This window comes from Sceloporus occidentalis, unplaced genomic scaffold (genome assembly GCF_023333645.1).
Source record: "Sceloporus occidentalis isolate IW3139 unplaced genomic scaffold, rSceOcc1.0.p SCAF_8, whole genome shotgun sequence".
NCBI classification, from domain to species: Eukaryota; Metazoa; Chordata; class Lepidosauria; order Squamata; family Phrynosomatidae; genus Sceloporus; species Sceloporus occidentalis.
In genome coordinates this window covers 9,765,590-9,778,816 of record NW_028316988.1, presented here as the reverse complement: position 1 = coordinate 9,778,816, position 13,227 = coordinate 9,765,590, and the positions used below count along the sequence as shown (strand labels likewise).

At 48.5% G+C, this 13,227-nt stretch overlaps 1 protein-coding gene across 1 annotated transcript in view; it reads right to left on the bottom strand.

Moving 5' to 3' along the window:
* Positions 1-12,997, bottom strand: part of LOC149307848 (ATP-dependent chromatin remodeler CHD5-like) — a 32,685-nt gene extending 19,688 nt beyond the window's left edge. Inside the window, exons 1-18 of the mRNA XM_089534501.1 lie at positions 12,753-12,997; positions 11,591-11,715; positions 10,575-10,763; positions 10,312-10,430; positions 9,261-9,544; positions 9,014-9,141; positions 8,641-8,764; positions 8,202-8,368; positions 7,186-7,401; positions 6,200-6,403; positions 5,550-5,761; positions 4,877-5,008; positions 4,346-4,457; positions 3,484-3,675; positions 3,201-3,401; positions 2,272-2,409; positions 612-733; positions 349-522 (exon numbers count right to left, since the gene is read on the bottom strand). Of these exons, the coding sequence (XP_089390627.1) occupies positions 349-522; positions 612-733; positions 2,272-2,409; positions 3,201-3,401; positions 3,484-3,675; positions 4,346-4,457; positions 4,877-5,008; positions 5,550-5,761; positions 6,200-6,403; positions 7,186-7,401; positions 8,202-8,368; positions 8,641-8,764; positions 9,014-9,141; positions 9,261-9,544; positions 10,312-10,430; positions 10,575-10,763; positions 11,591-11,715; positions 12,753-12,813 (2,900 nt within the window). The 5' untranslated portion in view covers positions 12,814-12,997. The remainder of the gene's footprint in view (positions 1-348; positions 523-611; positions 734-2,271; positions 2,410-3,200; positions 3,402-3,483; positions 3,676-4,345; positions 4,458-4,876; positions 5,009-5,549; positions 5,762-6,199; positions 6,404-7,185; positions 7,402-8,201; positions 8,369-8,640; positions 8,765-9,013; positions 9,142-9,260; positions 9,545-10,311; positions 10,431-10,574; positions 10,764-11,590; positions 11,716-12,752) is intronic.
* Between the last annotated feature and the right edge of the window lie 230 nt (positions 12,998-13,227).

Genomic DNA, 13,227 nt, shown 5'->3' with positions numbered 1-13,227 from the left:
ATGTGAAGGGTTAGGGTTAGGGTTAGGGTTAAGTTAGGGTTAGGTTAGGGTTAGAATTAGAGTTAGGTTAGGATTAGGGTTAGGTTAGGATTAGAGTTAGGTTAGAGTTAGGGTTAGAGTTAGGTTAGGGTTAGGTTAGGGTTACGGTTACAGTTAGGTTAGGGTTAGGGTTGGGTTAAAATTAGAGTTAGGTTAGGATTAGGGTTAGGGTTAGGTTAGGGTTAGAGTTAGGATTAGGGTTAAGATTAGGGTTAGAGTTAGGGTTAGGGGAATCTGGTCATCGCAAGGTAGTTGCAATGGAAAAAATTACAAATGTTTAACCCGGAAAGACATATATCTGGCGCTCACTTCTGCATCTGGCTGAGCTCCACTCGGACAATGAGCTCCGTCTTGGCCGGCATGTTCTTGAAGACGTCAGCCTTCAGCCGCCGGAGCATGTGAGGCCCCAGGAGATCATGGAGCTTCTTGATCTGGTCCTCCTTGGAGATGTCTGCAAACTCCTCCAGGAATCCTTCCAGGTTGCTGCCCGGAATAAACATAGCCTTGGTCAGTGGGACCCCAATTTTGCCAAGGCAAAGGAGTAAGTGGGGAAGGATGCGGCGGATACTCACTTGAACCTCTCTGGAGTGAGGAAGTTGAGCAAATGGAAAAGCTCCTCCAGGTTGTTCTGGAGAGGCGTCCCGGTCAAGAGCAGCTTGTAGTCGATCTTGTAGCTGTTGAGGACCCTGAAAAACTTTGGGGATAAAGGGGTAGGAAATCGAGGTGACCAGAGGCCTTATCATCCCAGCCATATATTTTTATTTTATTTTATTTTTATTAAAGTTTAATATTAAAAGGAACAACACAACAACAATGTAACAAACGGCACCGTGTGATTATCTACCTGATTTTTAATAATAATAATAATTATTATTATTATTATTATTATTATTGATTTTTGATTGGATGGCTGATGTTGTTTTTAATGGTTGCCTGCTTATTTTAACCAATTCTATTTTATATTGTTACCTGTTGTTTTATACGTATTTTGTAGATTGTATGCCATTGGCAGGCTTCATTTTTTATTGATTTGATCGTTCAGATGGACAGCGCTGTGTACAGTTACAGCGCTATAAAAATAAACTATAATAATAATAATAATAATAATAACAACAACATAATGAAGCAGGTACACTTTATACAAACAAGCAAAACTAACACGTTTAACCACATTACAAACCACAACAAACAATCAACCGGTTCTGATTTATCTCAGTCTCACTGTCTTACTACTTCCTTATGACTATTTTCACCTCTTATATGAGAAAATCACATCGATTTCCCTGTTCCAACCTTTATCCAATGTTATTCCACAGTAACAGTATAAATTAATGAACACCAGCAATTTGAGCAAGGCCGTTATTAATTTGTTATTACCTTTTCCAGAGTAAATTAATTTAATATCTTTGCTTTCTCCATATGTCCTAAGGCCTTCCCATTCTTTTTCTGTCTTATTTTTAGTTTCGTCTTGCATAACCGCCGTTAATAAATCCATATTTCTTGGTAAGCATCCCAACCATTGCAGAATCTTATCTTCCATGATTTCCTGCGGCTGAATTCTTTTTCTTCCCTATCCCTCCAATGATTTATGGCATTCATAGGTCACACTAGACTAGACACAGATGTGTGTCCCCTACATCCGACTTGCGTTCCCTCTCTGAGATGTCGTTCCCAAACTAAACTTGGGGAAGTTCCTTTTTTTGGACTCCCATAATCCCCATAAACCCAGCATGCGCAGTTACTTTTGGGGAATTTTGAGGGGACTTGAGCCCCCCAAAAGGAACTTTTCCAAGCTGATCTTTGGGAAGACACATAAGAGTCTCTGTCTGTCCTTAACCTGAGCGAAAGACAGAGGCAGATCACTTTACATTTTATAATGTTTATATATGTATGCATTATTGTATGTTATTGGTGTATTTTACTGTCGTAACCCATCTCAATCCTTTTGGGAGGTGGGCTATAAATAAATTTTTATTCTTCTTCTTATTATTATTATTACATCATGTTGCCTCTCTGAACATGTTACTGCTCAACTTTTGCATTCTTTCCAATCAGGAAAATGACCAACCCAAGGTTTGGTTCTGCAGAAAAGCAACTACCTCCGTTTCCCTTCTGCAAAAGCAAAGCAGGGAGTCCCATCTGAATCCCCCCAAAAGAGCATCCGATGCAAGTTTAGCATCGGTTCTTGTTCCAAATCCCCCAGGGAAAACAAAACAAAAAGGAGGCACCTACTTTGGACTGGTTGTTCTTCAGCCGGTGGGCTTCATCCACCACCAAGCAAGCCCACTCAATGGACCCCAGGATGGCCTGGTCGATGGTGATGAGTTCATAGGAGGTCAGGAGGACGTGGAACTTGATCTGGGCTTCTTTCTGGAGGAAACAGAGAAGCGGGAGATCCATGAACCTCCATAGGGAAAACCCATAGCTCACCTGGGGAGCACCTCCTGAGAGTTGAGAAGGTCCCATATTCAATCCCAGGCTTTACACCCGCTGACTGGATTATTCCTTCTCACTGACGTTGGGAGATGGGGTAAGGAACATTCAACTTAGTCTACCTATTTCTAAAAAGAGCCAGTACAGTGTAGTGGTTTTGAGCCTTGGACTACGACTTTCAAGGATAGGGTTCGAGACCCCATTTGGCCACGGAAACCCATTGGGTGACTTTGGAGGCGTCACACTCTCAGCCTCAAAGCGAGAGAGGCAAAACCTCTCCGAAGATATCTTGCCAGGAAAAAACCCATGATAGGGTCTCCAGAGGTTGGAAAGGATTTGGAAGGTGCACCGCAAAAACATGTTCAGAGAGGCAACTTGTTTCTAGCTAGAAGGTAGATGCAAAGCAAAGTGGGAAGCCCCTTCCTCTCTGCTTTGCATCCACTTTCAAGCAAGACACATGTTGTTTTTGTTGTGTGAAAAAATGTTTTTGTTGTGTGAAGTTCTTTCCAACTTTTGGCACCTCCATGACTGAAAGATAAGGAGGAAGCTAGATGAAGAACCACCTTGCAAGTTGAACAACTAAGAATTAAATGTTATTGAAAACTACAGTTCGAGTAACTGAGCCTGGAGCTAAGCCCCCCCAAACTAGAGAATTTGCACCCTTGTCTCCTGCTTGGAGGTGCCACATGGGCATTGCAGTCTCAAGGCTACCTCCCACCAGGGTTCACCTTCATCCGGAAGACTTTCTTCCCGCTCCGGATGGCGTTGTCCTCGAAGGAGAACTCGTTCTCGCGGATGACCGACCGGCTCTCCTTGTCCCCGGTGTAGGTGACCACATAGAAGTCGGGCGCCCACATCTCGAACTCACGTTCCCAGTTGATGATGGTCGAAAGCGGGGCACTGACCAAGTAGGGCCCTTTGGAGTGGCCCTGGGGGGAGGAAGAGGAAGAGGTGTCGGACATGCCGCCAAACACACAATGGAGAGATTGGGGATGTTTCAAGGCGGCCTACCTCTTTGTAAAGGGAATAAAGGTACACAATAGTCTGGACGGTCTTGCCCAGACCCATCTCGTCGGCCAGGATGGTGTCTGTCCCTTGGGCCCAGGAGAACCGGAGCCAGTTCAGCCCTTCCAGTTGGTATGGGTGCAGCGTCCCGCCGGTCGTGTCAATGTACCATGGCTGCTTGTCGAATTTTACCGTCGGCTGAAAACATGGGGAGTGAGAGAGGGAGAAAAAGAAAGGATCCACGATTACCAAGAGGTCAATGCTTAAACATCTTTCAAAGGGGTAATTGAGCAACATAATCCTGTTTCCCATGGGGAAAGGCAAGTAAGAAATAAATATCATCATCATCATCATCATCATCATCATCATCATCATCATCTTCTTCTGGTTGGAGATACAGTTGAACCCACTCTTTCAGCCCCAAGGGAAGGCCATGGCAAACCCCTTTGAACAAATCTTTCCAAGAAGACTCCATGGAAGGTTCGCCTTAGGATCACTGTAAGTCAGAAATGACATATGGGTACACTGCCCACAACAAAACCCCTGAGGGACTGAGCTTCCTTTTTCCTTTTCGAAAGCCCAAAGCTAGAGATTGTGTCTCCGTCTAGATGTTCTTGGATCGTAGCTCCCAGTAGCATCACCCAGCATGTCCACTGGAGAAGCCTGCTGGGAACTATAGTCCAATGACCTCCCAGTTAGCAACCCAGTGCCTCCTGCGCTTGGAAAAAGTATGTTTTCCAAAAAGTCACTAGCCACAGGGTGCAGCAAGGGGTTAGTTGCTGTTACAGCTGCCACTTTAAAGTTGCTTCCATATTGTACAAAAGTGACTAATGCAGGGGAGTTTGGGGTCCCTTGTTCCACAACCTACATCCACAAGAGGCGTTTCTGGCGGACGCTCGGCTTTCTCCTCGCCTGGTTTCTTCTCTTTCGAACTCAGCCTTTTGGACACCTGGATGCTCTCTTCCCCCAGCATCATCTCCCTGGGACAAAAAGGATAAAAGCGAAAGATTGAAGCTGTGAACGAGGCATGATGCACAATGCACAGGATGCAAAGGGATCTTGCAGTGCATTGGGATGTGACGGCAAACCCCCTCTGAAGAAACTTGCCAAGAAAACCCCATGATAGATTTGGTTTGCCTTAGGGCTGCCATAAGTCAAAAATGACTTGGAGGCACACAGCAACAAAATAATGGTGATGGTGATAGTGATGATGATGGTGGTGGTGGTGGTGGTGATGATTCATTCTTTCCTCATTTTCAGCACTCAGAGTAGACCCCGGGTGTAGAAGGATGGCCCCTGGCCCTGACAAAATGGCCCTCCCCTGCTCCACCCGCTAGGACACACTGCCTCTCCAAATGTGGCCGCACGATGTGGGCTGAGCATCCCTTGGAGCCGCAACCTGTGGTTCCAGTAGAGCTGCTTGAAGTTCTCATAGTATGGGATGTCGATCTCGTCCCCTTCCCAGGTGCCTTGGTCGTAGGGCAGGTCCTTCCACTTGATCAAGTAATGCACGTCTCCCTTCTTGTCGAAGCTGGGAGGCAGGAAAACGAACGATCAGGGCCAGAACCACAAGGTGCATGTGCTCTCCCTTTCTCACACTCACTCACGCACAGCACACATATGCACACATGGCACTGCCAGTATCAGTCCAATCTGCTGGACTGTGACTCCGGAGACCAGGGTTCGATTCCCAGCTCAGCCATGTAAACTCATTGGGTGACCCTGGGCAAGTCCGACTCTCTTGGCCTTAGAGGATGGTCATGGCAAGCCTCCTCTGAACAAATCTTGCCAAGAAAACCCCATGATACGTTCTCCTTAAAGTTGCCAGAAGTCGGAAGTGACTTGAAGGCACACAACAACAACAACAATGAAAGGCCAAATGCCAAGCCCTGTCCTCAGTGCTGAGTTTCCAACACCTTGGACAGCTTTGTTAAAGCTATTCTGTAGGGCACCAGGTCTTCCAGGTGTTTTGGATCTCAACTCCCATATGCTCCAACTAATGACAAGAACAGTGGCTACACTATGTTGCCTCTCTTCTGGGTCTGACACACATACACAACATATGTGCTCACCTGTGGTTGAGGATCCGGTGAATCATCATCCACTCGGGCTTGATCCCGTAGCGATAGAAGCTCTCCTCCATCTTGGCGTAATCGGGGTCCTTGTTCTTCCGCTTCTCAATTTTGCTGTCCTCGTCGCCGGAACCGTAGTCGAAGGCTGGTGGATCGTCCATGTCGTTTTTCCTTTGGTAGTTCCGGAACATCACAGTGTGGTAAAGCTCCAGCTGAAGGAAGGAAGGAAGGAAGGAAGGAAGGAAGGAAGGAAGGAAGGGACAGATGGAAAAAAGCAAAGAATGTAGGAAGACAGAAGGAAAGAAGGAATGAAGGAAGATTTAAAAAAAGGCATGCCCACATCTAGCCCATTGGTTTGTATGGCCCACCACCAAGGCACACTGTGAGTAAAGTGCCCAGATGTCCTCCTTTTCCAGGACATGTCCCAAATCTCAACCTTCTGTCCAGGAGGAATTCCAAAGTGTCCTGAACATGACTAAGTGCTAAGACATTCTGAGCATGACTAAGAAGCATGCATTTATGTTTATACGGGTGTTTTTTCACTTTGCTTTGGGAAGGTCCTACCCTTACCTCTTGAATGGCCTACATTTTATGGCCCTCCTTTGTGGTTCTGACATGCGATGGTCACCCTGAGAGTGAGGTCCACTCACCTGCAGCTCTTGGACCCAGGAGCAATGCCAGTAGGAGAGTCCGGCCCATTTCACAAAGAATTCCCGCTCGGGGAGGACTTCCCGAAGAGGCTTCAGGGGCGGTGGAGTGACCAACTGGGGATCCTCCGGGATCAAAGCCGGAGGTGGAGTCTCCTTCCATTTCCAGTGGAGGATCCGCTGGACTTTGCCTTTCAACGGCGGACACTGAAGGAGAGCAAAAGACATGACACACCATTGGCTTTGGTTGCATCCCTGGTACTCCCAATAGATAGCCATCCAGCCTCTGTTTCAAAAACCCCAAAGAAGGAGACTCCACCACCCACCATCTTCTACTGTCAAACAACTCTTACAGTCAAGAAGTTCTTCCTAATGTTTGGGTGGAATCTCTTCACTTGTCATTTGAACCCATTACTTTGAGTCCTAGTCTCTATCCCTTATCCATCTTTCAGAGGAGTGTCAATAGTGGCCCCAATTCTCACTTCTGAGGACCACCAAAAGTTAGGATGTGTCCCCGGTACTAGGATCAAGATATAAGCCTAAATACTTAGAAGCTAATCAAGATCAGCCTTGGTCTGTACTTGGATGGGAGACTGCCAAGGAATACCAGGCGCTGCGGGTTCTGTTTCAGAGGAAGGGACTGGCAAAACCGAGGATCCATTGCCAAAGAAAACCCTACAAAATCCATGAGATCCCGACCAGTGACTCGAAGGTACAGACACACAGAGACAGCTTGCCTAAATCCCCGAAAGGCACCAGATCCCTTCTGATCTTGGAAGTGAAGCAGGGTTAGCCCTGGCTAGGAGTTGGATGGGAGCTGACAAAATCACCCCTAAGTCTTCCTTTCCTAAGAAAACCCTATAAAATTCATGGGGCCACTATAAGTCAATAGATGACTTATGGTAGGTACATAAATACACACACACACACACACAAAGGGGGCCAAGGGGAGCAAAATGGAGGCACGAGGAAGGCTGGGCAACACTCACTGTACAACGGGGGCAGAGCCATTCACCGTTTGGGATTTCCGGCAGCGGCGGGTTGAGGCAGTGGAGGTGATAGGAGGATGGACACGTGTCGCAGCAAAGGAGCTCCCCGCCATCTTTGCAGACCCGGCAGAACTCCATGTGGTCGTCCGCCTCCTCGCCAAGGTCTTCCTCCTCGTCCTCCTCGTCTTTCGGCTCCCACTGGATGCCCTCTTTCTCCTGGCACAAGATCAAGACAAGAGCTGAAACAGTGGACCCTGGAGCAAACGGCCCAAGGTCCCCTAGTATGTTTTCATGGCTCATTTTGGGACTAGAAATGGGATTATTGTTTGGTGAGTCAGGTCCTTTTCTTTCTTAGGTTGCACATTGACCACTGCGAATGCACCGTCACTGCGATATTCACTTCTGCAATGCTGCAATTCATCTGTTGCAGACCTCTATGAGCGTAGCATCACCCTCGGTCTCTCTGGCTGCATCTACACAGTAGAATTAATGCAGTTTGGCACGACTTTATGTGCCAGGGCTCCATGCTATCAAACTCTGGGATCTGTAGGTTTGCTTTATTCAGCCTTCTCTGCCAGGGAGCTCTACAAACTACAAATCCTAGCATTCCACAGCATGGAGTCGTGGCAGTTGAAGAGGTGTCAAACTGGATTAATTCTGCAGTGTGGCAGCATAGTCCAACTCCAACCAGTGAGCTGTGCTTCCTCTGCCAGAGAGTCATAGTAATAGCACTTGCGTTTCTATACTGCTTTTATGGTGCTGAGCACTCTCTAAGCAGCTTACAATGTGATATTTGTGTCTGTGTATCTGGAGATTAAACAATCAAATCCACATTATAAAGTATGTGGCGAATTCTGAAAACTGAAGATCCCAAAAAGTTATCCACTGCCCAGAAGTTCACCCCAGAGACTTGTTGGGCCTGGAAGCTGGCAATCTTGCTCAAACTGCACATGCATGAGGAGATGCATGGGTGGTGCTTTCCCATCTCCTGCGCCCTGAATCCCATCGCTCCTTACGCAGTGCGGACAGCTCCATTTGCCCTCAGGGGCCTTCTCCATCTCAGGGTCCAGGCAGACAAGGTGGTATGCCCGGGGGCAGGTGTCGCACAGAATGATTTCCCCACCCTGCTGGCACACCTCGCAGTAATCCTGGTGGTCCGTCTCGTATCCATCGCCTTCTTCGACTGCGAGGAAGAAGCAAATGACCGTCATCCAAAAACCGAGGGGAGTGGAGAAGCCCAAAGCATCCCATTTTGGTTTTCATGTGGCTCTTGGCTTGGAGGTGAATTAATGCACAAACTCAGAACTTGAAAAAAGTGATATCTGGGGGCTGCAGCCCTCCCAGCTGAGGTGGGAGTAGGCGGATTCTGGGATTTTCAGTCCCCTCCCCAAAATACCCACCAAAGACATTGTCTAGTCTAAATCAAAGGAGTTGGGGGTGTTCGTTCCAACCTACTTTTCTTTTTCTTCTTCCTCTTCTTTCCCTTCTTGGCCAAACCGAAGGAGGCCTCGGAGCGGACAGAGACGCTATGGATGCTGGCACTGTCCAAGTCCGACTCCTCTTGTTCTTCCTCCTCGCTCTGCAAGGCAAACCGAATGCAAGGACATCAATAGGGGCATGCAGGGAGGGTGATACCCTTAAGGGGGGTGATACCATTGTACCCCAAACCTTCTGGCAGAAATGGTATTGTGTGATGCATCACCACCATCATCCTGAATCCTGTCTCAAGCAGCCCAACAAGGAACAAAGTCCCTTCCAGAAAAGCCATCGGGGCCACGGACCACCATGGTCCACCAAACGTTGCTGGGTCTGGGTTTCTCATACTCACCGAAGACCCTTTTTTCCGCTTGTTGGCGATCCCCCCAAAACGGAATTTGAGGGACCCCGTCTTCTTCCCCCCTTTCCCCTTCTTCTTGCTCTCTTTGGTGCTCTTGATCTTCTTCCGGACGCCGGGACCTGCGGCAGAAGAGAGGACAGCAGAGATGACCGGTGGTAGCAACCGCATCAATGGCATTCACGCCTTTGTGCAAGCTTTGCTCAGCTGGGTCCCCATCCTTTCCTCCCCTTTCCTTTACCTTTGCCCTCCTTGGTCTTGGCTTTCCTGATGGCCGGTGGAGGGGGCAGTAATGGCAGAAGTAGCGGCTGCGGTGGCAGGAGGGGCAGATGTTGCGGGGGGCCGTCAGACATCGGGGCCGGCGCAATGGCGACCGTCTCTACTGCCGCGGCCACAGCGGCTGCAGCGGCCGCAGCAGAGCTGCCTTTGAAAGGGTTGTTGGCACTGAACTCTCTCCACTTGGCCCCCAAGACAGTCATCATCTTGGACATGGGGATTTTGGGGTTCCTCTTGGCAACCAGGGGTCTGGAGGGAGAGGAGGAGGAAGGAGAAGGAAAGTTTAAGTTTTATTCATTTCCAGGATTGATATCCCACCTTTCTCCACTGTGGGATTCAAGGCGGGTTACAATACTTTTAAAAGACAAAGCTAAAACATCACTTATGACGTTAAAAAAATAATTAACTATTACCAAGCTTAAAACATCCTATATAGTTAACACAGTAAATCACCCTTAAAACAGAAACCAGCACACCATATTATTCAAAGAAAATTCACTCTCCAAAGGGAAGAGGAAGAACAAAAAGAGGAGGAAGAGGAAAGATGGAAGTAGAAGAGGATGAGGAAAGAGTAGAAGTGGAAGATGAAGAAAAAGATGGAGGAGGAGGAGACTGCAAAGAAGTGGAGGAAAAGAAGGAAGAAGACCAAAGAAGAGGAAGAAGAGGAGGAAGGAAAAGATGGTTTTGGAAGAAGATGAAGAAGAACAAAGAGTAGTGAATGAAGTGGAAGAAGATGAAGGAGAAAGGAAAGAAGAGGAGGAAAACAAGGATGAAGACAAGGACGAAAAGATGGAATTGGAAGGGGGGAAGAAGAAGAAGAAGCAGGAACTGGAAGGAATGATAGGAGGAGGAGCAGAAAGTAAAGAGGTAGAGGAAAAGAAGAATGAAGAAGAGGAGGATGAGGAAGAAGAATTAGCTCATTAGGGTCAGTCAGGAAAGAAATCCCAAGCCATCTAAATCCCTCCAAAGCCTAACCAAAACACCTGGGGAAGGAGAGGTGTGTCATGGCAGCCCACCTCAGAAACTGGCTGAAAGCCTTGTAGTTGGTCAACATGTGATAGTCCTCTTCGGAAAAAGCGTAGTCGACGTCGTCCAAGCCCCACTCCTCCATCAGCTGCGCAGAGGTCTTGGGCTCCTACAAGAGAGCAAAAGAACGACACCGAGAGTGTGATAAACCAACACAAACACACAATGCTAAAGCTCTCTCTATTGAGGGCTTCCTCTTCCCTGTCTTAACATTTTGTGTTATCAGGGCTCTGCTCTAGTCAGTCAAGGATACCTTCAATCCCGCGTCTTCGTTCTCCTCCTCTTCCTCCTCTTTCTTCTTCCGCTTGGCCTTTTTCTCCTTCTTCTCTTTCAGCTTCTTCTTCTTCTTCTTGTTGGGGTTGTAGTCGCTGCCTTCACTCTCCGACTTCTCTCCCAGCTCCAGTTCTTCTTCGTTTTCAGAGATTTCATCATCAAGACTCCCCTGAGTTTCAACCAAAAGAAAGAGGCATGCATTGGAGGAAAAGAGGCCAGAGGAAGAGAGGATGGCTGGGCCCGCATTGCAGGAATAAGTTTGACACCACTTTAAGTGCTATGGCTCCATGCTATGGAATCATGGGACTTGTAGTTTGTTCTGGCATTAAAGTTCTCCGGCAGGGAAGGCTAAAAACTTCACCAAATGCCGAATCTTATAATTCCAGAGCATGGATCCGTGGGAGTTAAAGCGGTGTCAAACTGCATCAACTCTGCAGTGCAGATCGGATCCTATTCTGGATTACGTTTTTTGGGTTTTTTTTACCCAAAGTCTTGTGTTCCCCAAATTCCTCAGAGCCTTCGGCCGGTTTTATTCTTTCCTAGAAAGGCTCAGCGGAAGAAGCGATGCTGCAAAATGGCGGGAAGGAATCAAAGCAACGTTTTCAGCGCCACAAAGGGAGACTTCAGCACTAGAGACAGCGAAGGGGGCACAAATTCAAGCAAAGAGAGGAAATCCAGCCATGAATACAAGGGATTTTGTCTGGTTTCACAAGATCAGCAGATTAGTTAGTACTGGTTAGTACTGGGGATAGAAACCTATTTGTTTCAGAACTTGTATGTGCATTTGACAGATGCACACACAGAGACTGGTCAGCACTCCTAATGGATTTGACATTTTCCATTTCATCATATTAGAAGAGAAGGAAGAAACTGGACTTTTGGCTTTTTGCTATAAATGTAATTTTGCCCTCAATAACTGAGTGCCACGGTTCAAGCTGAAACGTGGCCCCTGGCATAGGATGCCAACGGCGGACACAGCAACCGCCGGACACTGACCTCTTTCTTCTTCCTCTTGACTTTGGAAGCCTTGTTCTCCTTCAGCTTCTTCAGCTTCTTCTTCTTCTTCAGCTGCTCCTCCGGGTAAAACTCCTCCAGGGCCTCCAGGATGCCATCCTCTTCTTCTAGACGAAGGAAGGAAAAGGAGAAAAGGAAGGAACAGGGATGATGGACTTTGCACTTTCAGACTGAACTCCTCCCAGATGAAAGAGCCACCAGTTTGTTGAGGTCTATCTTCAATGACATAGGAACTGAGTCGGAGGCCTTTGGTCCATCTAGGCTACTATTGCCAACTAAGATTGGCAAGGAGTCCTCCTTTTTCCTGACCTACATTTCAGCCTTCAGGGGGAAATCCCAAAATGTCCTCCATTTTGAGCATCACCAACAAGCAATAACACATTGGCTGCTCCTCTTTGAGAAATGCATCTATTTGGGAGCCTGTCCTTGATGCAAAAAATAAGGTGAGAGGATGGATCCTTGCTAAAGTTGGAGATCTTTTCCAACTGTGGGATTCTATGTATTTCTGCACAGAAGGAGGGGGTTGGACTGGATGTTCCCTGGGGGACCCTTCCAACGCTGGGATTGCATTATTCTATGTATTCCTGCATGGCGGAGTTGGACTGGATAGCCCTTGGGGTCCCTCCCAGCTCTAGGATTCTCTGATGGCCAAAGGGACCCTTGGAGATCTCTTCCGACTGAGGGATTCTATGCATTCCTGCATGGCAGAAGAAGGGTTTGGACTGGATGTCTCCTGGGGCCCCCTTCCAACCCTGGGATTGTATTATTCTATGACTGTATTCCTGCATGGCAGAAAGGGCTTGGACTGGATGACCCTTGGAGATCTCTTCCAACTGTAGGTCCTATGTCTCCCTGCATGGCCGAAGAAGGGGCCCCTTGGAGACCTCTTCCAACTAGTCCACGGTGGATCTCAATGGGTCTCTCCTTGACCTGAAGGGCCCAGTCCAAGGCCAAAGGAGGATGGGGGGGGACCCTCCCAATGGAAGGGGGCCTTGGGGGAGTGCTGGCCAAGAGAAACCCCATTGATGCCTATAGGTCTACTCTGACTTTGGGAGCAGGGAGGCAACAAAGGGGGGCTTCTGCAGAGGCTCCTATGGGTCTGGATGGAGACATAAGGATGGCTAAGGCAAGGCTGGTCCTTTACCGGAGAGCTGCTCCTGCTCTTGCTGCTGGTGCTGCTGCCCCTGGCCTTGGCTTCCTCGCATGGCTCCTCTGCGGAGGGAGGCAGGGAGGGCGAGGCCCCGAAGATGGCTGCTGCCAGGGAGGGATCGGGGCCGGAGGGGGCCAGGGGGGCCAGGGCCAGCCTCCTGGGGGTCTCCTCCTCCGTCCTCCCAGGAAAAGGGGCCAGGGCCGGGCTCCCCTTCTCCCTCTTTGCAGAGGCGCACCCGGGGAAGATGATGCCCACCAGGCGCGCGCCTGCGCTCAGCTCCAGCTCTGTTGCCTTGGCAACCGCATCCCAGCATTTCTGGGGGGTCCTCCTCTGCCCCTGAACCCCCCCCCACAACCCCAGCCAGCATCCAAGGGGGACCCCCCCTCCAAGGGCCAGCCCCAGAGAGAAAAGCCCTGCGTAAAAGGGACCCTGCGCCTCTCCAAGGTGCGCAAAGAGAAGGGGCAAAAAG